General features: G+C 64.1%; 1 protein-coding gene across 1 annotated transcript in view; it reads right to left on the reverse strand.

Annotated features, from left to right (window-relative positions):
• The window catches only part of DIP2A (disco interacting protein 2 homolog A), a 53638-nt gene that overhangs the window by 20556 nt on the left and 8169 nt on the right, over nt 1–24913 (reverse strand). Inside the window, exons 4-20 of the mRNA XM_044675700.1 lie at nt 24327–24446; nt 22752–23000; nt 18321–18449; nt 17568–17687; nt 16698–16895; nt 14730–14821; nt 14211–14321; nt 11835–11958; nt 11511–11620; nt 11115–11217; nt 8829–8893; nt 8531–8624; nt 8220–8339; nt 3387–3501; nt 2249–2388; nt 1049–1185; nt 56–136 (exon numbers count right to left, since the gene is read on the reverse strand). Coding sequence (XP_044531635.1) covers nt 56–136; nt 1049–1185; nt 2249–2388; nt 3387–3501; nt 8220–8339; nt 8531–8624; nt 8829–8893; nt 11115–11217; nt 11511–11620; nt 11835–11958; nt 14211–14321; nt 14730–14821; nt 16698–16895; nt 17568–17687; nt 18321–18449; nt 22752–23000; nt 24327–24446 — 2108 coding nt within the window. The remainder of the gene's footprint in view (nt 1–55; nt 137–1048; nt 1186–2248; nt 2389–3386; nt 3502–8219; nt 8340–8530; nt 8625–8828; nt 8894–11114; nt 11218–11510; nt 11621–11834; nt 11959–14210; nt 14322–14729; nt 14822–16697; nt 16896–17567; nt 17688–18320; nt 18450–22751; nt 23001–24326; nt 24447–24913) is intronic.

Genomic DNA, 24913 nt, shown 5'->3' on the forward strand with positions numbered 1-24913 from the left:
GGGAGCAAAGCCTTGGAGGTGGGCACGCACCGAGGGCCGGGCCGGGGGCACTTACTGGCCCGATGAAGCCCAGCAATCCCGTCCTCGTGAAGGGCTGCTCCGAGATGGGCGCGCCTCCTGCCGTGACCGGGATCGTCTGGTGGAGAGAAGAGCAGAGCAGAGAAGAGCGGGTCGGCCCGGGCGCTCCGGAGAGCCTCGGCTGGTCCTGCCGGGCCGACACTGGGCCGAGACTAGAGGGGAAGACGAAGGGGGCCGAGCCGCTTCCTCCAGGCCTTTCCCAGGCCTCCTTCTCCCCCGGGATGAGCCTGTGACCGGCCCGCAGTGGCTCTCCTTCCTGTGGGTCTAAGGCTGGAGAGTGGCTAAAAACGGGCCTTGTGGAGCCCGAGCCGTGGCGGTGCTCCAAGCACACACGGGGACGAGCGCCCGCCCGCCGGACGCGACCTTCCCCGCCGTCTCGGTTCCAAGGCGGGAGAGCGCTCAGGGCCGGGTCCTGGGGGACAGGTGACTTGTCCAGGGTCACCCCGCCAGCCTCTAGGCCCGGCTCTCCATCCACGTGCCGGCGGGGAAGCTCTGCACACACAGACGGCATCTTCTCCAAGACGAAGCTCGGGAGGCGGCTCTGGGAGGACGGGGAAGGCTCACCCCGGAGGGAGGAAGGAAGGGACGGAAGGGCCGGAGTCTGCCAGCCTCCTTCTTTACAGCCAAATGGGAGGCTCCCCAGCTTCTGAGGCCAGAGGGGAGAGGGGGAGGGGAGAAGGGGGAGGGCAGAGGGGAGAGGGGGAGGAGAGGGGAGGAGGTGAAAGGGGGGAAGGGGAAAGGGGGGAGGGAGGAGGGGGCAGGGGGAGGGGGCAGGGGAGAGGGATCCCTCTCGCTGCCTCGGCCCACTGGCCACCCGCATGGGAATGGCAGAGCCTGGCCACATCCACCAGGCCACATCCGCCAGGCCTCTGGGGTCCCGAGTCTGGAGAAGGAGAGGCCGCCAGCCGGCCCCTGCCCCCACCCCCCCTCCCCGGGAAGCGTGAGCGGCCAGCAGGGCCTCTGGGCCCACCTCAAACACGTTCTTGGTGATTCCGACCAGGCCGTAGTAGGCCGTGCCGGTCGCCCCCGAATGGACGCACACTTCCCCGACTTCGTCCGTGCGGCAGAGGTAGGGGGTGCCTTCCACCTTCACCACACACACGTTGGCTGAAAAATGGAGAGGCCGAGTCACGACGGGGGGCTGCCGAGCAGGGCGCCTCCCCCTCCCCGGACCCGGCAGCACCAGGCCCTGCCCCCGAGGGGCCCCGTCCAGCTCCTCCGGGAGCCCCGCACGCTGCGATTCGACGGCCCAGGGCATGCCCGCAGCGGGGAGAGGACGGCTCACGGGGAGGCTCGGGGCCCCAAAGACGGCTCCTCCCACATCTAACGGGGGCCAAGGCCGGGCTCCCCAAGCTCGGGCCCGGCTCGCCCCGGCTCAGGCCGAAGAGGAGAGCTTGGCTCTCTGCGCTGACTCCGCGTCGGCACGTCCCTTCTGAGCGTGGCCGAAGGCGGCCACCCGCTCCGAGGGCGAGGGAGAAGCGCTTCAGCCATCAGTCGTCTGAGGGGCCCAAAGGCTGGGGGGCGGCAGGGACCGTGGTGGAGCCGCCTGCGGCCCCAGGCCCTCCGGCTTAGACCCGCGGGGGCTCGCCAGCCGGCCCACAGGGATGGAGACGGGCAGAAAGAGGGGGCCCGGGCACAAGCTGCCCACGGGCAGGGTTCAGCCCCTCCCTGCCCACAGGGGAAGGGCCGAGGCCTGCGGGAGCCTCTGGCCGGGGGACTGTCCCAGCGCAGCGAGGCCTCTGGCAGCAAAGCTCGCCCTCTCCCAGGGAACATGTGCAGGCCACAAACGGGGGGACGTGGCGGCACCCAGATGAAAGGAAGACTCTGGGAGGCGCCCCTCCAAGGAACTGCGCCTCCTTTCTCCAGGAGCAGGTGATGAGGGCCCCACAGAGAAGCCCGAGAGTCGGCAGCACCCCCACCCGCAGCGGCACGGCCGGGAGACTCTGGGGGGCTCTGGGAGGGGGACCCCGGGGCTGCTCAGGCAGCCGCCGTGCCCACGAGGGGGGGCTCTGGACCGGGCGTCTGTCGGCCGGAGGAGGCTTTCTGAAACCCAAACTAGGGAGGTCCGAGGCCAGATTCTGTGCCAAACCAAGGAAAGCTCTTCAGGAGAGACGAGCGGCCCACGCCGCCCCCCACCTGCCTTCTCCCTGCGAGGAAGGCCCCCACTCACCTCCGGGCATGACCTGGCCGACGTCCTGGACCGTCAGGACGGACAGCTTTTCTTCCGTGTCCACTCGGATCACGCCGTAGCTGAGGCTGCTCATGGACAGCACGGCTTTGCCTGGGGGAGGGCCGCCCGCATCGGGGGGCCTGAAAGACAAAGGCAAAGGCGGGCTCTCCTCCGGCCCTGGACAGAGGCAGAAGGAAGCAGGGCCGGACGGCGAGGCTGGGAAATCTCCGGCCCTGCCAAAGAGGAGCCCGAGGGTGGGCGTCCCACCACGTCCCTCTGCTCGTCGGGCCGGTCCTGGCCGGACAGAAAAGCCCTTTTGTCAGACACAGAGAGAGAGATGGCGACCCTTCCTCAGCCTCAGGCACGCGCCTCGCCACTCACCTCCAGGCATGCCCTGGCCTTCCGAGCTCAAGGTCCGAGTTCACTCCTCCCCCGGGTCAGAACCCCCCAACGCCCCCCGCTTTGGGCTACAGCGGTCTAGAGAGCCGCCACGCAGCAGGGGCCCAGCCGAGGGGAAAACCGGCGAAGAGGCCCGGCCGCAGGCTTCCTCCCGTCCTGAGCGCAGGCCCCGTCCATCCCCCGGCCCAGCGGAGGGTGGGGCGCCGGCCGCTGGGCCAGCAGGCACTGGCAGGGGGTGAGCAGAGGGACGCTCTCCAATCTCCCGGGCCAGAGTCGATTCCAGGCTCTAGAGATGGAGGCCCAGCTGGGTCCCAGGGGAAGAGTCTCGGGCACAAGTGGACTCCTGACCCGCGGTGGAGGAAGGCTGCCACGGTGCCAGCCTGGGCGAGCGCCCCCGATCGAGGGCAGCGGCCGAGCCCCACGCCACAGAGACCTACTGGCGGGGGCGGATGTCCGCTGAGTCTCCAACGTCCTCCAAGGAACCACCTGCCTTCTGTGTGAAGGCCAGGAGACCCCCCAAGGCGGCGTTCAAACGGCTCAAGGCCCTGCCCCGCTGACCACAGGCCCGGCCTCCAGGAGCGTCCCTGCTGTTACAGGGGGCCGAGGGGGGCCCAAAGCCCCTGCTCCCAAGCTGACCCTCAGCTCCTCCCATTCCCCTCCGTCCTGTCCTCGGCCCTTTCCACCCTGCCCAGGGCGTCGGGGGCACCCTGGCGGGCAGGGAGGCCTTCCACAAAGTTACCTGCGGATGGCGACGGTGAGGGCCTCGGAGGAGCTGGCACAGGGGCAGATAACCTCGGGTCTCAAACCTCTGGACTGAAAGACATTGAGGAAGGCGTCACAGGAAGATACTGACCCTGAGGGGGAAGAAAGAACAAGACCGAGAGTGACCCAAGGGGGGGCCCCAGCAGGCCATCGGCCCTCCCGACCCCCCGAGCCGTGGAGGCCCGGGGCCGAGGCGTTCTCTGGAGACACGCGGGCGGTCCTCACTCCGCATTTACGGGACGCCCCGCGGCGTGGGGAAGGACGGCCAGTGGCCCGGGCGATCCCTCCCGACGGAGGCTATTCGGTACGGCTTCGTCCTCCTTGGGATGGCTCAGATGGCCGGGGCTGGCGGGAGAGCCCGAGGCCCGATGCTGGTCTTCACCGGCTGCAGGACAAAGCACGCGCCTCCAGCTCTGGACGCTGGCCACGCTCACAGAGGGGCCCTGCCGGCCGTCTGGGCCTTCGGACGAGCCTCCCTGCTCTCGGCTTCCCCGACGGGACCGAGGCTAGTTGTCCTCCTACGTCTCCGGCCAGTCTCTTCTGGGGTCCTCGGCCCTCAGAGAGGCCGATTCTCGTGCCGGCCCTCCTCGCTTCTCTCCTGCTTCGCTCGGCGTCTCCTCGGCTCCTGAGGACTTCCTGACCATCTCGACGCTGCTGACCGGCAGGCTCGCCTCTCAACGCCTGCAGACACGTCCAGCGGATGGCCCCAATGGAACTCGGAGCTTTCCCTCTAAGCTCCCGGCCTTCCCTGTTGTGGACGTCACGCCGGAAAGCTGCCGGGCTGCAGCCAAAGCGCTGAGGCAGAGCTCGCTCGGGGCCCCTCCAGGGCAAGCTTGGAACCCCGAAGTCCAGGCAGTTCAGGGGGGGCGGCCCAAAGTACAAAACCTCTCTGGCGCTCCCCGAGGAAGGGCCAGGAAATCCCAGGCTAAGGGCTCCCGGAGGGGCCAGGGCTTAGGGTCGCTCCTCTGTGCCAAGGACGGGGCAGGCAGCATCCCAGCCGGGGCTTGGCCCAGGGCTCCTCCAGTAACTCGGGGACTTCTCGGGCGAGGCCCGGCCACAGGCCTGGACGGCTTCCTTGGCCCGGTGACGCTCACCAGGCCTCACGGGGGGCCTCGCGTTAGGACGCTTTTCTGTGTTTGGGGCAAGTACAAGCCTTGACCGGTTTCAAGCTGGAAACCAGAAAGGATCCGTCTGAGCTACCCTAATGACGGCAGCGCGCAGGACATGAGGAAGGGGGGACAGACAAGAAGAGCTCGTGGTCAGTGGCCCCAGCCGAGCGTGGAGGCCACGGGAGGGTGGGGAGCGCTGCAGTGGACGGGCCAGGAGCACGTAAGGGAGGGAGAGCGCACTGGCTGCCTACAGACACGTCCCGGGGGGTTACTAGCACCAATCGGTAGGGGGCCCCGGCAGAACAGAGGCGCCGTTCCCCATCTTCATTGGCAGCAGGCGAGCAGAGAAGGTGGGAGTGACCCAAGGCTGAGGTCTGGCTGGACAATGTACGACGAGGGGCTGACAGACTCCAAAGTGGGGGACAGCATCGAGTCAGGAGTGGCCGGTGCAGGGAGACGGCTCCAAGGACTGCTGGAGGACAACTGCCATTTCTCCTAAGGCCTCTTTTATCCAACTTAAATATCTCCGGCCTCTTCGGCCACTGAAGTGGGTCAGAGTGGGCCCCAAGAGCCTGCCAGCACCTCCAGCACCATCCCTGGGACTCTTCCCCAGTCTGTCAATGCACTATCTGGAACTTTCGCCAGTGCTGGGGGACCTCGATCCCTTCTCCATTTGTCTACACCCTCCCGCTCCGACACTTCTTCAAGGGGGAGGGTCTCAGTTCCCTGGTTGGGTGAGGCCCACCGCTGAACCTCTGGGCTCCGGCTCTGTCCTCAAGCCCTGGCCTCCCCCGAAGCATACTCCCTCCCTGAGGGTCTACCATCATCCCCAAATCAAAGGCTCTAAAGCGAAACTCGTCATTCCCTTCAAACAGCTCCACTGTCCCCTTTCCCTTTGACTCCTTCCCCACTCACCCCCAAACCCAAGTAATGACATAGCCATTACTCCTTTCTTCAGTAGCCCTCTGCCCCTCCCTCTCTGCCTTCCCTCCTTCCTTCTCTCCTTCCCTCCCTCTCTGCCTTCCCTCCTTCCTTCTCTCCTTCCCTCCTTCTCTGCCTTCCCTCCTTCTCTGCCTTCCCTCCTTCCTTCTCTCCATCCCTCTCTCTCAGCCTTCCCTCCTTCCTTCTCTCCTTCCCTCCCTCTCAGCCTTCCCTCCTTCCTTCTCTCCTTCCCTCCTTCTCTGCCTTCTCTCCATCCCTCCCTGACTGGCAGTCCAAAGACATTTTGCGGCGTCTCTTTAGCCAAGTCACCCTTCACGAGAGCCCTGAAGGCTCTCACTAGTCCAGCTCCACATGGCCTCTCTGAAGGCCCGTCTGCTCCTAATCCCCTGAATCCGGCTGGCCTTTTGCTCACGCCGACTCTCCCTTGGGGAATGGGTGCCCCGTTTCCTGCCTTCCAGGAAGGCTTTTTTCTCGTCTTGGGCAAACACAGCTGGGACTGCCCTTTCCTTCCTCCTCTCAGCTTCAGTGACCGAGTGCAGCTTTCTTGTCTGACCGACGAGGATGCCCGGACTAAGACGTGGAGACAAGACAAGGCCTCAGTCCAGGCCTTCCCCCGAGGTCAGGCTCCTCGACAAGAGCCACGTGACTCGTTCGACATTCACGCCGAGGCACACGCGAACACCCCTGGGGCCAATCTCTCCAGCCGGTACTAAGGCAGGCTGTTGGGCATCTCGGAGTGGATGTCCAGCAGACACACATCCGAAACAGGCCTCGTGATCCTAAACCGTCCCAGGAGTCACCCTGACCTCCCTGCCACCTCCAATCCAATACGGTGCCATGGCTCTCAACGTCACCCACCCAGGGGCAGCGAGGCAGCAGTGGATAGAGCACCAGGCCTGGAGACGGGAGGTCCTGGGTTCCAGTCTGGCCTCAGCCACCTCCTGGCTGTGTGATCCAGGGCGAGGCGCTTGGCCATGCTTGCCTGGCCCTTGTCGCTCTTCTGTTTTAGAATCCACTAAACCAGAAGGTGAGAGTTAAAAAAAAATCTATCCCTGCAGCATCTCGAGTGAATTCCACGTCCTGCCTGCCTCTGCCCCCCGCTCTCCTAGTACGGACCCGCATCACCTCGCACTTGGGGCTGCTGCAGTGTCGCCTGCTTCTAGTCTCTCCCACTCCTCCTGATCCTCCATTCAGCCACCAAAGTGATGTTCCCAAAGCACAGGCCCAACCAGGCCATCCCCTTGCACAATCAACTCCAGGGGCTCCCCATGGCCTCCGAATCACAGTTCTCTGCTGGCCTCACGGTCCTTCCGAACCCAGTTCCTCTCTTTGCAGTCTTCTCCCAACTTACACCCAGCTGTGCCACCAAGACCCTCCATCTCTCGGCTCTCTGGTGTTCTCTCTGGCTGTCCTCCATGCCCCGAGAGCTCTCCCTCCTCCACCTCCCGGCCTCCCTGGCTTCAAATCCTACCTAAAGGCTCACCTTCTACAGGAAGCCTTCTCCATCCCCTCTCAATTCTAGTGTCTCCTGTTTGTACCACTTGTCAGGAAGGTCGAGGAAAGGAAAAAAAGAGAGAAGAAACAGGGTAAAAGCAGGATGGAGGGGAAAACCCAGCTAATTCTCATAACTGCCAATGTGAATGGGTTGACCTCACCCATAAAAAGGAAGCAAGTAGCAGCATGGACCAATGCCAGAATCTTCCATGTGCCAACGACGGGAAACATGTCTGAAGAGGAAAGGGAAGGGGCTGGAGCAGAATCGACTGTGCTTCGTCTTAAGTAAAGAAAGCAGGGGGAGCAACCGTGATCTCGTGCAAAGCCAGAGCAAAAATAAATCTAATTAAAAGAGATAAGAAGGAAAGTACATCCTGGCAAAAGAAGGCATGTCAATACTAAACACGCTTACCAAATGTTTGGCCTCCACATTTTTAAAGGAGAAGCTAAATGACTATAAGGAGGAAACAGATAGTGAAAGTGTTTGGGGGGAACCTTCAACTTTCCCCGCTCAGAACTAGATAAATCTAACCCATAAATAAAGGAGAAAGAAGCAAAGGAAGTGAACAGAATTTTAGACAAGTTAGACAGGACATGGGAATAGAAAGGAATATACCTTTTTCTGAGCAGCAGACGGCACCTATTCAAAAACTGATTATGTGTTGGGGCCTAAAACCTCACAACTAATTGCAGAAAAAAAAGCAGAAATAAAGCAATAAGAATCACATTTCATAAAAAGGCATGGAAAACAGACTAAAATTTACTGAAAACTAAATAACTTAATTCTAAAGAATAAATGGGTCAACTATTTCCTGTCTAACTTGTGCATGTTATAGTGTGTTTGTCCCCAGCTATTTGCACACTGTCTCCCCCTTAGCCAGAGAACTCCCCAAAAGCAAGGCCCCTCTTCTGCCTTTCTCTGTAGCCCCAGCTACTAGCACAGTGCCTGGCACACAGAAGGCACTTCCTAAGTGTCTGATGACTCGCTGACTCCATTCTTTGCACCAGACCCAAAAGAGCCTCTTTTCTTCCTAGATTGTGTGAAAGAGCTAAGCAGGGACAAGCACCAGATTCAGCCTCTGGGACGTGCCAAGGAGATGAGGAGCCAGAAGTGCCACACTAACGATGATAAGACAGAAGGACAGACCAAAGGACGGCCGCTTCAGGCTGCTCACGCTCAGCGGCGCGCCTCGGGCTCTGCAGGCTCGCTGTGGAAGCTTCCGGGAGGAGCCCCACAAGGAAGCCCGTCGCCGGCCTCTACTTACACGGATTGGCTCCGTCGGCCACGATCAGCATCCGCAGAGAGCTCAGGCTCACGTCCCTCTGATCTCGCTGGGCCAGGAGAGACCAGTGCATGTCTCGGGATTTCACCAGCGCCACCCGGGCTGCCACGGACAAGAGAGAGGGTCAGCAGACACGCGTGAGTGTGCGTGAGCAGAGCTCCCGGCACCCCCGGCTCCGGGGCCATGGAGAGAGCGGGCCGGCCGCCGCTGGGCTCCGTGAGAAGATGGCGATCCCTCGCTCGGGTTATTTTTAAGGTGGTCTGAAGGGACGAACCCCAAAGGGGTGCAATTACCTTTGTAGGAGCACACTTTCTGAATCCACGAAAGGGGGTTCACTTTCATGAGGGCGTAAGGAATACTGACAACGTGCATTCGGTTCATGACGCTCTGAAAACCCAAAGCGTTGATTTATTTGGGGGCCCCGTCAGCCGCCGTACAAGACCCCGAGAAGCAGCCTCCCAGCGCCCAGCACACGAGGACGTCAAGCGGGTCTCTCCGGCCCCTCCCTCCCGAGCACGACAGAAGGGCCGGGGTGCGAGTCAAGTATGGGTCAGCCTCCGTTCCAGAACTCGGACCGAAGGCAACACTCACCGTTAGGACCCCGTGCCACAGGCCAGCGTCCCTTTTGAAGTCCAAGACGTTGGTTAGAGTCTCCGCTGAAAGCAAACAGCATCGAGAGAAGTAACTCCCCGGAACCGGGAAGGGGCGAGCGCAGACAGGCGCCCCCGGAACAGGGCGGTCGGCCCAACGTCGAGCTCGCGGGCCCCCTGACGTCTGCCCTGAGCCTGCTGTTCCCCAGCCCCCCTCTCTGGGACAGGCCCCCCGACTTCTGATGGGCCGAACACCCAGCCCCTCTCATGGGCCGGCTCCCTCGCCCTCGGCACCCTTCTGTATTCTAAGCACAAAAGTTGGGGCACCGAAGCCAACTTGGTCAACGGCCATTCATGAAGCTCCAACTTCGGGCCAGACGGCGTTGGGCCCCGGGAAGAGAGACAAAACCTCGAGACCGTCCCCGGCCCGAGGAGCTTCCGTCCTCCTGGGAGAGCTGGCCCAAGGCAGGAGTCCTGGCTCGGCCACGTTCACCGAGAAGAAGAAAGGCCTCGTCTGGGGCTCCACCGACGTCCGGGCAAACAGTCTGCGCGGAAGTCCCCAAAGGGAGGCCCACGGTCTCAAGGAAGAGCCGTCGTGAGACGCCGTCCGCTGTCGAGGCCCCGGGGAGCGCCCCTCCCTCCGCCTCTGAGCCAGGCCTGTGCAGAGACCCTCAGGCCTCCCCCCAGCCCGTGAGAGCGGGCCCCGGGCCAGGGGAGCCTCTGGGGGACACGGAGGCCACCTCCGATCCTGGATCTGTCGGGACGACTGCCGGCGCGTCTGCCGCGTTCTAGGGCCCGGCACTGCGCCCCACGCTGGACCGCCATCTCTTCTGGTCCTCACGACCACCTCGGGAGAGACGCTCCTCGTCCCACGATGCAGATGAGGAAACAGGGAGGCAGGGGGTCAGGACTGGCCCAGGGGCCCAGGCTTCTCAAGCAAGAGCTGAATTGGGGTCTTCTGAACCCCAGGCCCCGGCGGCTACCTAAGGAGCTTGGCGAGCTGCTCGTCTAGCTCTCGGGCCACCAGGCCTTGGAGGTGTGACCCCAAGCTTCAGGGGCATGGTGTGGAGGTGGGGTCCCCCTCTGCATCTCCTCCTTTTAGACTGAAGCTTCTCTGTCCGGGCCCCAGTGCCGTGCCAACGCTGGACAAGCCTGTGCCCTGCTCCCTCATGGTGCTCTCGCCGGCTTGACAGCCACCCAAGTGGCTCCGAGGCACCGGCCACGGCCTCGGGCCGGCTGGGCTGCCCCTCGGAGGACCCTCGGCTCTCCCTCAGAGCATTCGCGGCGGCCCCCCGACGGCGAGCTTTTCTGCCGCCCCCCCGGCAAGCTTTCTCTCCGCAGTGAGGGAGATTTAAACGTCCGTCGGGAAGCTCGGCCCCGTGAGGGGACAGCGCAGGGCGGGCACCCCGTCGCACACCCCACTGTTCCCGCCGCCACACGCGCCAGCTTTCAGAGCCGAGCCCGGGGTCCCCCCAGGTAAAGGGAAGCTGGCCGCCGCCTCTGGAAGGCCCTCTTCGGCCCGCAGGCCGTGCCTTTCCTCCGGGATGGTGGCCCCCTCTTTGTCCGGCCCGTCTCCCCATCGGTGCGCCCTTCCGGGCCAGGAGCTGCCCTTTGCCTTTCCTGCGCTCGCCGCACCCAGCCCCACGCCGGGCACACAGCTTGTGGACGGGGCCCTGCTTTGCCCAGCAACGTGACCAGGAACTGGGACGAGGCCCGTTTTCATCCCTGACACAGCCGGGAGCCCCGACTGACGGCCAGAGGACCGAATCGGGCCGGGGCGGCCCCGGGGCTGCAGGCCGTGACAGCACGCAGGAGCCGCGGGACGAACCTTCCCCGGCACCCGGGCACGGCGGCCACTTACGGGGGGAGAGCCAGGACTCGCTCTCGATGCCGGGCACCGTACGAAGGGAAGAAGGGGATGGGGTGTCCCAAACTCGGGAGGCAGGCCGGGGCCCCACTGGACCGGCGGGGTCTAGGCAGTGCCCACAAGCTTGGGGCGGGCTCGCGAGGGCGCCACGCCTGGCACGGGGCTCACTTCAGGAGCCGGGGACGCTCGGCTGACCGCAGACGAGGCTTCGGGGACGTCACCTCTGGGGTCCCCCACCTGCAGTCTGCGGGCCGTGTGGGCTCGGCCTGACGGGAGGCTCAGTACCAGCAAGGATCGCCCCCACGGCAGCTCGGGACGCCTTTCTGGCCCGAACGGGGCAGCCCGGAGGGAGTCTAGAAACGGGCGGGATTCTGGGCCGCGAGGCCCCCCCGAGCCCGGCGCCGCCGCCGCACGACTCACCTTCGGCGTAGCTGCACGCCTGGGTCAGCGCCCGACACTGGGCCAGCACGGACGCGTGAGACACGGTGATGCCCACGGTGCTGTCTTCTTTGCTTGTCTTGTACTGCAAAAGAACACGCCGGGGACGCCGCGTCATGCTCTGGGGCGAGAAGCGGAGGGAAAAGCCGGGCCGCCGGCCGTGTCTCGTGCCGGCCGGGCCGGGCCGCTGCTGTGACGAGCTGCCCCATTGGGAGGGCCTGGCGGGCTCCACGCCAAGCACAAACACGCACGGACCGGGCGGGCACCGAGAAGCCGCCGCGTTCCGAAGGGCCTTGACGTCCGGGAAGGAGAAGCGCGGCCGGCGGCGAGCTCCCGGCGCCCCCCTCGTCCCCCCGAGCCGACGGCAAACGGCCTCACCTCGATGTAGGCGGTTTCGGCGCTGGCGTCCCGCACGGGCGGCTGCCAGTCCCTGGACGGCTTTCCCAGGTGCTTCCCGTCTATCACGAACCAGACGAGGCGAGGCCAGCCTTGGGGAGAAGCAGAAAGGGCCGATGGAACCCAGGCGCACCGACAGGAGGCGCCCACCCCGAGGACACCCAAACCACGGGGGGCTCGAGGGAGGCGACGAGCCCTCTGGCCCGAGTCTCCAAGGCCTCGGCCGCTTCTTGGCTTCCGAAGCGGAGCCGGGCAGCCTGAGCCCGGCCCCCAGAGCCCGGCCGACCGTGAAAGCGCTTCGCGTGCCTTTGAACGTGGCCACTTCTCCCGTGGGAGCCTTGGGCAGCCCCTTCTGGCAAGCGTCCGTGGTCAGAGCCAGCGTCACCCCGCAGCTGCCCAGGAGAAAGCCGATCTGTTGGCTCCCGGCATCCTGCAAAACACACGAGTCGGTGAGCTTGCCGGGGAGGACGGCTGGCCAGGGCTCGCAGAGACGCCTCCTGAGCTCGGGGCTCTCAGACTGGGCCACGGAATGAGGGGGACCTCGATTTGGGGCCCGGGGAACCCTCTCTGCCCTCTGAATAACGGGGGAGCACCGAGGGGCCCTGAACAAAACAGAAGAAGGACCACAATGAGAAAACAAGGCAGGAGAAGGCTCCTAAGAGACAGTGGGGCCCTGGCCGGCCTCTGGACACTGAGGACAAAGGGAAGGGCTCGCTGGACGCTGCTGCCGGGAGGGAAGAACAGGGAGCTCCCCTCTTCCCCCTCACACCCCTCCCCAATGGCAATGGTTGCCACTACTTGTGAGAGCTGGAGCACAAGCCTCCCCTGTGGGTGCCCGGCCAACAGAGGCTCCAGACCTTGGGCTACGGGCTAAGGGAAGGCCATTCCAATCCTGTCTTAGGGATTAGCTGGGTGAATCCTTTCCCTTCTTTCTGCCTCGGTTTCCCCCTTTATAAAATCAAGCTCCTACAGAGGAGGGGATCATATGAGTAAACGGCTGTAAAAAGCTAAACCCGCGTGGAAGAAGAAGTGAAGAGGAAGGCTGCATTCGTGCTAAAGGCAGGCCGGCCACCACGGCCCTCGTTCCCCAAAGCTGGACAATGGCCACGAGAGCCCAGGAGAACTACAGTGACCTCTGCCAGCCCAGCATTCACCCAGAAGGCAGCAAGAACCCAGGGCTTCCCCAAGGACGAGCTGGGGGCCAGGATAGGCCGACAGCACAGAGCGGCTTGGGGGGGCTCGGACGGACACCTGGCAATGCGGCCGAGGGACCGAGCAGGAGCCACCCCAAGGGCAGCACGGAGCAGAGCCTGGGCCGAGAACTAACAGAAAGGAGCATCCAAAACCGGGCTGGGAGGGAGCCAAACCCTGGGCCCACGGCGAAGGCAACGCCTCCATGAGGCAGGAGAAAAGGAGGAGAACAAAAGCGGCCGTGAGCCAGCAGGCCCCGGAAAGCTGCTCAGGAATGGCTCCCGCACACAGGGCCCTCCGAGAGCCCGGCAGCGCTTCCAGAAACCTTCAGCGACCCCTCCCCGGGCCCCTAGAACCAGAGGCGTCTCCCCAAGGAGGGGCTCCCCCAGAGGCCCGGAGCCGAGCATCAGCCGAGGCCCAGGGGCTGCTCCAAAAACAATAGGAGTCCCTAAAAGCTGCTCTTCCCAAAGGCCAAAGAGACAGACCTCCAGCCCAGCCTCGGCCCAGGGTGGCCCTGAAAGGACTTCCAACAGAGGGGGAGGAGGCCCAAACAGGGCCACACACACACCCCACATCTACTGGACGGGGGTCTGAAATACCCCTAAAAAGGAGCCCTAAGAGGGGAGGGTGCCTCCCTCCCCGCCCTGCTCCCCTGCACCCCACTCGTACCAGCTAGGGGAGAAGGGGGTCTTCAAAAGGCGCCCGAGGGAGAGAAGCAGGGAAGAGAAGGCCGGGAGAAGGCGCAGACAGGGTGGGCAGCCCATCCCCCAGCAGGGAAGGCAGCAGGGGGAAGAGGGCACAGGGAAGATGGCGGAAGGGCCTGGAGAGAGGCCTGCCTCCCCTGGGGGACACTGGAAGGGGCAAGCGGCAAAGGGAAGCCCAGAACCAGTGTGGGAGGGAGCGCACAGATGGCTGCGTCCACCCCTGAACACAAGGTGGGAACACGGGGCGGGGGGGAGAGGCCAAGAGTAGAGGGGGGCCGAGTGGGCTTCCAAGCCAGGCCCCCCCAAACCTCCCATACCAACAAGGAAGCCCCAAGGCGGGGGAGAGGCGGCTACTGGGCCCAACCTGGAGCTGGCCGGGGATCCGGTGACATCGGGCCTCGGCCCACTCTCGCCTCAGGATCCCTGGCAGCTGGCACTGGCCGGACATAGAACGTCAGGCCTTCGGACAAGGCCTGGAAAGCCCTGGGACAAGGGTGGCTGGGGGGCTCTGTGGAAGCGGGCCAGATCAGATGGGGAGAGAACTCCGAGGAAGGACAGACGGCTGGTGCCCAGGGGACGGACGGCTCTGCCTCTCAGGCCTACGGAGAGGCTTTGGGGAGGACCAGACCGGAGTCTCTGAGAGGGGAAGGGCTGCGATCTGTGCCCCTGGAGGGCCAGGTTTCCTGTGATGGCCAGCACCCCGGAGGGCACAGGATGGGCCCTTTGGTAAGCTCCCGGGACCAGGCCCGAGGTGGCAGGGAAGGAGGCCAGAGGAGAGCCGCGTTACCTTCCTCGTTAGTGGCACCTCTATGGGCACGGGGATGAGCTCTGCCAGGAGGCACCCATAGAAGGCCACCATGAACATCACAGGATCACTGTTAGGGAACACGAGCGCCACCTGAGAGAGAAAAAGGAGGACAGCTGAGAGGCGCCCCAAGTACTGCCCAGGAGGCTGTCTCCCGGCCTCCATCCCCTGGGGCGCCGCTGCCCCAACTTCTCTGGCTCGAGGGCAAAAACAAAGGCTGGGCTTAGCTCCGAGGAGAGTCTGCCCTGTCGGCGGTGCGCCAAGCCGAGCCGGCTAGCCCTGCTGCCCTGAGAGGACAGACGGGCAGACGGGCGGACGGACAGGCTGGGCCGAGGCTCCTTTGCTGCCTTCGTCCCTAAGCCCCGAGGATCGCAGCACCAACGTTTCTAACAAACGCCGCATCAGGGGCTCACAGAGGAGAACGGAAGGGTCCGAGGCTTGGTGAGGGGGAACCAGGGAGGCCGGGTCAAGGCGGGGGGCCGGGGCTTGCGTGCCACTCACCCGGTCTCCCGGCTTCAGCAGGGGCTCGCTTTTACTGGGGAGCTTGTGCAGGAGGGTGTAGGCCAGCTTCACGCTGCGGCTCCAAAGTTTGCCTGGGGACACGACGGGACACCGGCTGGGTCAGGGGGGCTGCAGGGGCCGGTCAGAGGGGCCACACGCCGCAGGGGCCAGGGTCATGGGCGCTGCAGGGGCCAGTCAGAGGGGCCGCAGGGGCCGGGATCAGAGGGGCCACAGGGGCCAGTAAGAGGGGCCGCAGGGGCCGGGGTCAGGGGGGCCGCAGGGGCCGGTAAGGGGGGCTGCAAGGGCCGGTCAGAGGGGCCGCACGCCGCAGGGGCCGGGGTCAGAGGGGCCGCAGGGGCCGGGGTCAGAGGGGCCACAGGGGCCAGGGTCATGGAGGCTGCAGGGGCCGGTCAAGGAGACCAACCCAGAAAGGCCCTGCCACGACAGCGACGGCGAGCGTCGCGTCCAACACTCCCAGTTATGCTCTGACCACGTCCAGCCTTTGCCTGGACCCTCTCTGGGGCCACCCACAGCTGCAGCCTTCCCCTCGTGGCAGCCCAAAGGAAGGGACTTGGAGGGGAACACACGCGCACATACACACACATGCACACGCGCACACACGCACACACGCACGTGCACGCATGCACGTGGGGCTCACCAGTGGAAATGACGCTCCAAAAGAGCCGGCCCGTCCACCTTGGCGCCCCCCACGCCCACAGCCACGCACCCCGAGGCATCTTCCCACCCGATGCCCAGCTGCCACTCCCCCACTAGAAAGGACATCCAGAGGCCTGAGAATGGGGCAGCGAGGCGGCACAGTGGTTAGAGCCCCCCACCCTCCCCCACATCCAGCCTCAGACGCTTCCTCACTGGGTGACTTCAGACAAGTCACTTGACCCTGTTGGCCTCGGTTTCCTCCTCTGTCAAGTGAGTCGGAGCAGGGCATGGGCAGCCCCTCCAGCATCCTTGCCGAGACCCCCCGAGGGGGCTGTGAAAGGGAGGAAGAGGAGATCTGTGGCCCCCCGAAGGGCCCGCCTGCCTAATGATGCCGCTGGTGGCCAAGAGCGGGGTGCTGAGGGGCGCCTGTCCATCAGTCCAAGGCTGCACGCCACGAGGACGCCCTCACAACCCCCTGCAGCTGCCCAGAGCGGAGGGGCCGGAGGCGCCCAAGGCAGGCTGGCTGCACCCGGAAGCCGGGTGGCCGGACGCACTTTTGTGCTTCTGCTTTCTCGATGTGGGGGGCTGGGGAGGAGCAGAGGGGAGCTCAGATGGAGTGAAGAACCCCAAAGACTCTAGGAAAGAGCGGGAGCTCCCCGGAAGCTGCAGCTCTCTCGCCGCTCTCTCTGGGCACGCGGGAAGCGCTGACAAACCATCGGTCACTCCTTCGCCCTAATGCCTGGCACGGAGGCGCACGGAGCCCACCATGGAGGGCGTGGGCAGAGGGAGGGCAGCCACGCACGGAGCGCCGGGCCTGGCGTTGGGAAGACTCCAGTTCCAATCTGCCCTCGGACTCCTGGCAGCTCCGTGACTCTGGAAGCCCAATTTTCCTCCTCTGTAAAATGGGAGCCTCTTTGGGAAGCCTGTAGCCCAGGGCCTGGCACCCAGGAGGCACCCTCAGCGGCTCGGCGACAGGCCTCGGGGCCTCTTCTCAGTGGGGCCGACCCCTCCAGCCCCTCTTCTTCCTCCATCGGATTGCCCGGACTAAGCCAGCACCATTCAAATGACCGCTGAAGCCTGTGCCGATTCGGCTTGGCACCAGGCACATGAAGGCCGAGGGAGGGGGCTAGGAGGGCCTGAGGACCCCCACTATGGCGGGGGGAACGACGGCCATTTCTCTCGAGCCTTCCAAGCCACAGAGACAGAAGAGGGGACAGAGGGGGCTCCTGCCCCGAGCCGGCCACTAACCAAGCAGGTCTGAGGGCAGAGAGAGCCCTGGAGAAACCCCTGAAGCCTCGGGCCCGAACTCACCGTAGGTCAAGGTGTAGACGGCCTTGCCGGTGGTGTCCAGGGCCGTGAGACAAGGGGCTTTGGGCTGGGTGGTGCCCCAGCGCTGCAGGGCCGCCAGCAGAGACGGGGGCCAGTTGGAGCCCACGCCTAAAGGCTCCCCTTGGAGCACCATCATCTGACTTCCCTCCGGCTTGGGCTGGTTGGGGTCCGGCTGGTGGACTGCAAAGACAAGGGCCAGCTGCGTCAGCGAGGCTGCTCCCACGGTGCGGGGAAGAAGCGAGCCCACCCCTCGGCAGAAAACAGGGCCCGGCCGGGGGCGCCCAGCAAACCCCCCAGGGCTGCGGCACGGAGCCAACGGAGCCTGGTCCTAGCAGGCTGGCAGGGGACCGGCTGGCTCGGACCCCCGAGGAGAGCCCCCGGCTCAGGGGCAGCACCCAAAGGGCTCACCCAACTTGACGGCCACCTCCAAGGGTCAGTTCTCGGTGGGAAAAGCCAAATCTCCCCAAAGGGGCAGGAGGAAATGGGCAGCTTTGAGAGCTACGGGTCAGGGAGCTTCGTGGTGGGAAAGCCGCCTGGGCGAGCGAGCCGGACCCTCGTGGACAGGCCCGTCTCCAAGGACGTTTAAGCGAGCTCCACAGAAATGTCCACCAGACCCTTCTCGAGTTCCGTGGTGGTTCCATTTTCCCCTCCTAAATCTCAGCCTTTTCTAGATTTGGAGGCCGTGACCTCCTCAGCCCTCTGAGCGGGGGGGCCCTGCCCAAGTCACCCATCAGCCCACCGGCCAAACCAGACGCTCGGACATCCACGCGCCCGGGGGGACACCCACAGCTGTGCCTGTATCGTGGAGGAACCCCCTGGGAAGAGGGCCAGACACAGGGCAGCCGCCGTCACCTTCTAACAGTTCTTCGAAGTCGTCCACAAAGAACTCCTTCAAGGGGGGCCGCTTGGGTCTCTTGAGGGTATTTAGAAGCTGCTGGATTTTCGAAGACACTCTGCTATTCACCGGGACGCCTATCGAAATCGAGAAGCAGAAGGTGTCAGCCGAAGGAGGGGGCCCCCGTTAGCCCTCCACGCACCGCTCGGCCCCCTGCCTCCCGGGAAGGGGAGGACCCGACCCCGCGGAGGATGCCGTCGTCTAGATTTGCCATCCTACATCAGGCGGGCATCCAGCCCGGGAGCGCCAAAAGCTCTGGGGAGCCCAGAAGCGGGGAGTCGAGCGTGCCAGCCCAGGTTCGGGCCCCAACCAGAACCAGAATTGCCAGGGAAAGGGATCCTGGTCATCCCGCCGGACAGATTCAGCCTGCCGTAACCAGGCTTTGCCCACGGACCTACGAGGGCCAGCCACGCCTGACCCCAGGACGGCCGAAGAAGCCTGGCTCAGGCCGGGGACCACCAGCTCTATAAACCAGGAACGAGGACGGGGGAGCGAGGCCACGGCCGGGGCGCCCACGGGCGGACACGAGCAGGTCTTTCCGCCAGAGGTGCTCTCCGGGGTGCGGAAGACTCACGGAGGGGCCCGTTCACGAGAGCGGACCAGCCTGCCACAAATCCCTTCCCCCGCTCCCCGCGCCCTCTGCGAGCCACTGGCCGAGCCACGGCTCCAAGTCCGTCCTTGGCTCAAGCCGGACAGCCAGGGACAATTACCATCGGCCGTTTCCAGGATGCTGCTGCTATAGCCGCGAGGGACCCCTCTCACGGAGGCGACCTGGGGGCGCTCGTGGCGGGGCTGCTCCACAAGGCCGGTGGTCACGTCGGGAGGGGCAGGATGGCTCTCTGTAAGGGGAAGAGAAAGAAAAAAGAAATGCGGCCCCCCGTGTCACCGTCCAGGCCGAGGCCGCTCCTGGGCTCTGCGAGGCTCGATGACCCAAACACGTGGCGGGGATGATGGAGGAAGAGGGAGCCGAAGGGAGGGACGGGCGGATGGGGCGGCCGCCTGAGCTCGCCAGCCCCCTACCCTCGCTTCTGTGCGTCCGGAATCCGAGGGGGGCATCGACGCCAGGAGCGGGCGAGGGCGGAAGCCTGGACACACCAGCTCTCCCTGCCGGCGCTCGAGTGGCGAGGCAAGGTCTGAGGCCAGGACGACGAGGCACACTGACCCCCAGGGAGGCCCCAAGAACTCTTGGGGAGCAGCCACTGCCTGCGGCCCGCTTACTGGGGCGGGGAGGCCTTCCTCCAGGCTCCTCAGGGAGCCGGACAGCTCGGGTTAAAACTCCGACCCACAGAGCGGCTGCGGCCGACGCTCCGCTGCTCCCGGCCCTCCAAGCATGGCACGGGCATGGAGCCTGACCCCGAGGGGATGGAATGGCGGATGAGAAGACAGACAAGCAGCAGGGGCGCCCAGGGCCATGGGGAGCGGCCAGGAGACGGCCCCGAAGCCGGCCCTTGGCCGCAGGGTGCAGGGCAGCCCCGATGAGCCGTCAGGACCAAGGGCGGGGCTGGGCTCCCCCTGCCAGGGTCCCTCCAAAGCGCTGCCGGGGACTGAGCTCAGGGTCCCGCCGGTTCCCACCCGAAGGTGCTTTTCCCAGACCACGAGCTCTCGGGCTCCCTGGAAGTGGTGGCAGACAGACACCAGCGGCACGTTGATTTGTGTGGCAAAGACTCTGGATCGGGCCGACGAAGTCAGAACTGCTGCCCAAGGCAGAGGGTCGGTACACGTCGCCGGACGCTGCCAGGCTGGCCGGGCCTCCCCCTCGTCCCCCAAGCGCCAGCGTTACAGCAAGAACGCGGAGACAAGGATCCGGAGGCCGGCCCTGGGACAAAGCACTGCTGCTGCTCCCTGGGCTCGGCGGCCTCTCGAGGCCCGTCCAGCTCTAGGTCCAGGATCCTGCAAGTGGTCAGCCTGGCCTCCGCCCGCTCTCCCAGCCTCCCTCCTCATCTCTAGCCTCTCCCTCCACCAGCCGCTGACTCTTCTCCTAAGGAAGATGCCCCTGGAGGGGGATGTAAGGAAGAGCTTCCCAGCAGGCCGAGGGCCCTCGAGGGAGAGAGGCTGCCCCAGAAGGAGAAGGTCCCCAGCCAGCGGGGCTGCGAGCAGAGGCTCGCCGTCCACCTGTTGGACACAAAGGGTGTCCCGGATGTGGGGGTTCTTGGTGAAGCACCGGGCAAAGCCGAGGCCTCTGAGCTTCCTCCCTCCAGTCTGTGATGCGGGCACCTGCCTCTGAGAGACCTCAACCCCCAAGCCTGGCACCCAGGACCCTCCCCAGGCGCACCATGCCCCCCTCTGCAGATGGCTAGCCCCTAAGCCAGCCGCCGGTCCCAGGCTGTGGCCCTTTCCCCTCCCCAGGGCAACCCGTTCTGACTGGCCCCTGGCCCCCTCCTCCAGGCGCCTCCCTTCTTCTCCCTCCTCAAATGGCCCGGAAGCAGCCCCCTGATCCCATTATGTGGAGGCGCTCCTTCCCTCCTAGGAGGGCGCCGGCTCTGTGGGATCCCCCTGGAAGAGAGCCCCAACCCAGAAGGGGCTGAATGCATGTTTGCTGGCTTGAACGAACAGACGACACCCATTTCAAAGCTCCGGTAAGGGGAGAAATGACTTGGTAGAAAAATGGCGAGCAAGAGAAGGGGGCTCGACGCTAACTCCTGCGGCCACTAGAGTCTGGCCAGCCGGGCAAAGGGGCGCCTCCCCCTCGACCTCGTGCCAAGCGCCCGAGCCGGAAGCCAGGAGCGTGTGAGGGAAGCCCCTGGGGCCGAGGCCTACGCGCTTGATCTGGACCGAATCTGGCCCGGAAGGGAGAGGGACGACCAAAGGGACGATGGAGGAAGGGCTGGCTCGCTGGCTCTGGTGACGGGCCAGACGCTGCTGCTGGAGGCCCCCACGTGCTAGCGAGGTTAGACTGATTTATTCTTGTCCTTCTACCCATTTCTGATGGTTTACCTATTTGAGGGATTCTAATCAACTTTATTAATTTCAGGCCAGTCTCAGAATTTTCATTCTTACAACCCTCCCCCCACTTCATCCTTCCTCTGTGGCTGCTGGGAAGGGAGGCCCCTCAGCTCAGACAGGCTGCTGCCCAGGCCCAGGGGACATGAGGCCCCCCAGTGCCCTGTCTCTGCAGCAAGCTCAGCACCCAAGCCAAGGGGGGCAGTGCCCATCGGAGTCCCAGGCTCAGCCAAAGAATGAGTGAGGACGACCCGTCTAACCTCTTCCTCCTCAGAGATCCTCCAGGAATTCTGGGACCCGTTTGGAAACCCCATGAATTTTCCATCACACAAAAGACTCCTTCCTTGTAAGGCAGAGGCGGTCTGAGCTGGAAAGGCTGCCCCAGGAGAGGCAGGGACACGGGGCCTGGTCACTGGCTGCGGGACAGCTCTCGCACGACCCACTGGGCCCGTCTCCACTCTCCCCAGAGGAGGGAGGAAGGAAGATGTCGGAGCCCTGAGGCTGCTCTAAGTCAGACGTACAAACAGGATCCCCTCCAAGCTCCCTGGGCGAAGGCGGCCCCCACTCCTGCTGGGATCGAGGCCACACGGCCGTCTGGATCAAGCTGGCTACCTGAGGTTGGGGGATGCCCACCCCCTGCTCTCTGGCAGGGAAGCCCAACAATGAGCCTCCCCAACATTCCCCGGGGCTGGCAATGGTTCTTCCCGTGGGAAGCAAAGGAGGTCTGTCCAGCGGGAATCAGCTGGAGAGTTCTGAGGAACAGAAAAGTGCTTTAGCTCCAAGAATGGTCACTGAGCAAAACCACAAGCAGAGAGGGCCGCTGCCTCCCAGCGGACTGCTCCAGCGGATTAGCCAGACTGTCCATGAAACACGGCCTCATCAGGGGCTGTGAGCGAGGCCCTAACAGGCGCCTGCTAAGTCCTTGGCACCCTGATTCAAAGGGGCAGGCGGGAGAAGCCAAAAGGCCACCGTCTGGGGAACAAGATTCGAGTCACTGCTGGGTTCGTCCTCACTAACTTGCCGGGGGATCTGTGTCTCCTTGGGCCTCGGTGTTCTCATCATTCACAGAAAGGGGTCCGCTGAGACAGCTACCTCTAAGGACCCTAAATGCCTTCAATTCTAAGGAAAAAGGACCCCAGTTATTCCCAGGCATCAAGGTGGCCCTGAGGCAGGGTCCATAATGCTGCCAATGCCCTCCTGAATCTTCACTGCAGCACTTTTGTGGGTGCCCACAGAGGGGCATCTAGGAAATGGCTAAACAAACAATGGGTACACGGACAAATGGGAACACCGCTGAGCCATGAGACAACAACCGGAAGGAATGCAGAGAACCGTGGCAAAGCACTGGTGAGAGAAGGAAGTAGAAGCAGGAGAACCATGAGCAGGATGACCACGATGGACATGGAGACAGCACGGGAGAAATGCAATGACCACCTGGGGACACCCAGACACAGGCTGCGGAAGGCCGCTTCCTCCCTCCCTCCCTCAATGGGCAGGGGGTGGCGTCGGCTCTCCAACAGTCCCAGGGGCAAAAGAAAGGCTGGGATGGAGAACAGAGGCACGGGGAGACCCGGGGGCAGGCCAGGAAAACTCACAAAGGAGACGGGCCAGACCGTTTGGGTCCAAGTCGGTCTCAACATCTCTCCACACTTTCGATTCCTGCATCAGACTAACAGTCAGGAATCAATGGTTCATTTTGGAGGGTCAAGTTTCCATCTAACTTTGCCTTCTCGTGGAGGGTTTCTGCCCTTGAGAGCGGAAGTGCTCCCCAGGCAAACGTCCCGCGTCCACAGCCAACTTCAACTCGGCCCTGCCTGGCCCATCGTTCCTGGCCACTCCTTCAGCCCCCAGCTCCAAAAGCAGCGGGGAGAGAGGGGATCAGGGAGCACGGGTGGGACAGGCCGAGACCCGCTGGCAGGGAGCGTTCTTCATTTCAGATACTAAATAGATTTAGGGGGAAGGGGCTGGCACTCGCAAGGTGCCAGGAGCATCAAATGTCTCCAAGGCCCCATCCCTTCCTCCTGAGCTAGAGTTGGTGCCAAATGCCAAGGTGCCAGGGAGGAGAAAGCTCCAGACTACCGGGCCCTGTGAGCATGGGCTAGAGCGGCAGGCCCAGATGAGGCTCAGGGGAATGAGGGCACCTGCTCTGTCCCTGGGGCGCCCTGGTGTGGCGGGTGTCCAGAGGAGGTTGTCGTACTGACCTAGCTGAGCGCGGGCCATGAGATCTGCAAGCGCTGTGGCGGCAGCGGAGGCAACGGGAGCCGTATTGGAAGCAGCGGCAGGTTTCCCTCCCGGGTGGGATGAAGTGGATGAGTTGGAAGATGAGGTGGAGGAGCCCTGAATGGCCCGATGAAGCCAGGGTTCTACGCCGCAATGGCTTGGGAACGGAGCCGAAGGGAGTCGCCCTTGCTGCCGAAGCGAGCCCTCATCTTCGGAGGCTGAGGAGGTGTCTGTGGTGGAAATAACCGTGATAGCAGGCTCGTCATGCGGGTAGCCAGCCCCAGGCCAGCACAGGCGAGCACTAAAGCCATCTCAGGCTAGAAGCCGGCCCACCTGTCTCAGGCGACCAGTCGTCCTTTAGGGTGCAAGGGCCTGGCTGCCCGCTCTCCAGGTCAGGCCTCACAGAAAAGCCCATTGTCCCCTCTAGGCCTGCCCTCGGGGCACCGGCTCTGTGACTGGAACTCTGGTGCTATCAGGGATGCCATGGGCAAAACTGGACCCTTTGGGTCTGATCCTGCTGGAAACTAGCTCTGAAGTGGCTCAAGTCCTCCTGCACGGACAAGGGGGGCCCCCTCAGGCCGCCTGTCCAGGGGAGACATCTAAGCAAAACAACAGAAACCAAAAGGCTGAGCAAGGGAGCCCCAGGAGTCTAGGCTCCTCCAGAACTTTCCAGAGAACTCTGACAGGAAGGGCGCAATCAGGGCTCGGGCAGGAGGGACGAAGACCTTGAAAAGCCCCCTCCTTAAGGGGCACCAGCTCCACGGGTGGGAAACATTTCTGATGCTCTTGGGTCCCCCCCGCGGTGCACAGGAAGCCCCTCACGCATGGACCATAGGAGGAAAGGCAGCAGCTAAGCAGCAGGTTCTGTCTCTGCCCATCCATTAGGGCTGGGCAGAGCAGGAGGCTGCCCGCAGCAGCAATGCCCTGGTACAGTCTTGTCCCCAGACCCAGCAGCTGCCCACAGAGCCTCAGCTCGTCAGAGAGAACCCAGCAATGAACTGAGCCAATTCCCACGCGATGTGCTCCCGGCTCCTGCCTCTGCCCAGCCCTGATGGCGGGGAGAAGAGCTCAGAGGCGATTCCTCAAGAGGAGGGAAGCGAAGCGGCTTCAGACCGCAGGCAGGGCCGCAGGAAGGCAGAAAAAGCCTCGGGGGGCCACGGGGGGCCCGCCACGCCATGCCACGCCATGCCCATCAGAAAAGGAAGGCAGCTTGGGGGCCTGCTCGTGTGCCCGTGCACACACGTGTGCCCACACATGCACAAGATATGTGGCTCGCCTCACCTTCATGCCTATGCACACACGTGTCCACAAACACGGCGTGTGTATTCATACACACAGACACACAGGGACACACTGCACGCATGTGCACACATGAACGCCCTTCTAGGCACCCGCACAAACATGCTCATCCGTGTGCACGTACCCACCCGGCCTACCCCTCTAGTGGTCCTCGGGGAGACACTCACATGCTCACACACACGCACCCTCATGTATGTGCGACACACCCACAGTGCACGCGCACACGCACTCCCGCCCCCGGGAAGCCGGTTCGGTACCTGGCGGTGTGTAGGTGTCCACGGAGGAGTGGGCGAGCACCGAGCGCCGCTTGGAGGGCATGGGCATCTTCCGCTCCTTGTACTTGGCCAGCGCCGCCTGCACCGCTTCCGTGTGCACGTCTGCAGGGCAGAGAGAGTCGCTGTGGCACGGAGGCGGCTCGAGCTGTGCTGCCAACCCGGCCTGGTCCCCAACTGGGCCTCGAGCCCCAAAGAGGCTGCCAGGGCCTGGAGCCCGGCCTGAGAGCGGGAGACAGGAGGCAAAGTGTGCCCGGCTCTGGGAGGCCTCGGCCAAGGTTCCTCCACTTCCCCAGAGCACCTTCTCAGCCACCGTGTCCCCCGGCGGCTACGCGAGGGGGAAGCCAAGTTCTCCTGAGGCCCATGAAGGGCTCCCACCAGTGGCACCCCAGGCCACGTCCTCACTGGCCTCTATCACACTCCTCTGGGTTCTGGAAACCCACTTTGGCAGAGCACAGGCACAGCCCCGGCAAATCTGTCTGTCCACAGAGGGCTTTAGGAGGCCACCACCGACATCCACACCTGTGGGAAGAGTCGCCTCACCAACAGAGCAGGATCATAAGCACTGTTAA

Source organism: Gracilinanus agilis, chromosome 4 (genome assembly GCF_016433145.1).
Source record: "Gracilinanus agilis isolate LMUSP501 chromosome 4, AgileGrace, whole genome shotgun sequence".
Lineage (NCBI taxonomy): Eukaryota > Metazoa > Chordata > Mammalia > Didelphimorphia > Didelphidae > Gracilinanus > Gracilinanus agilis.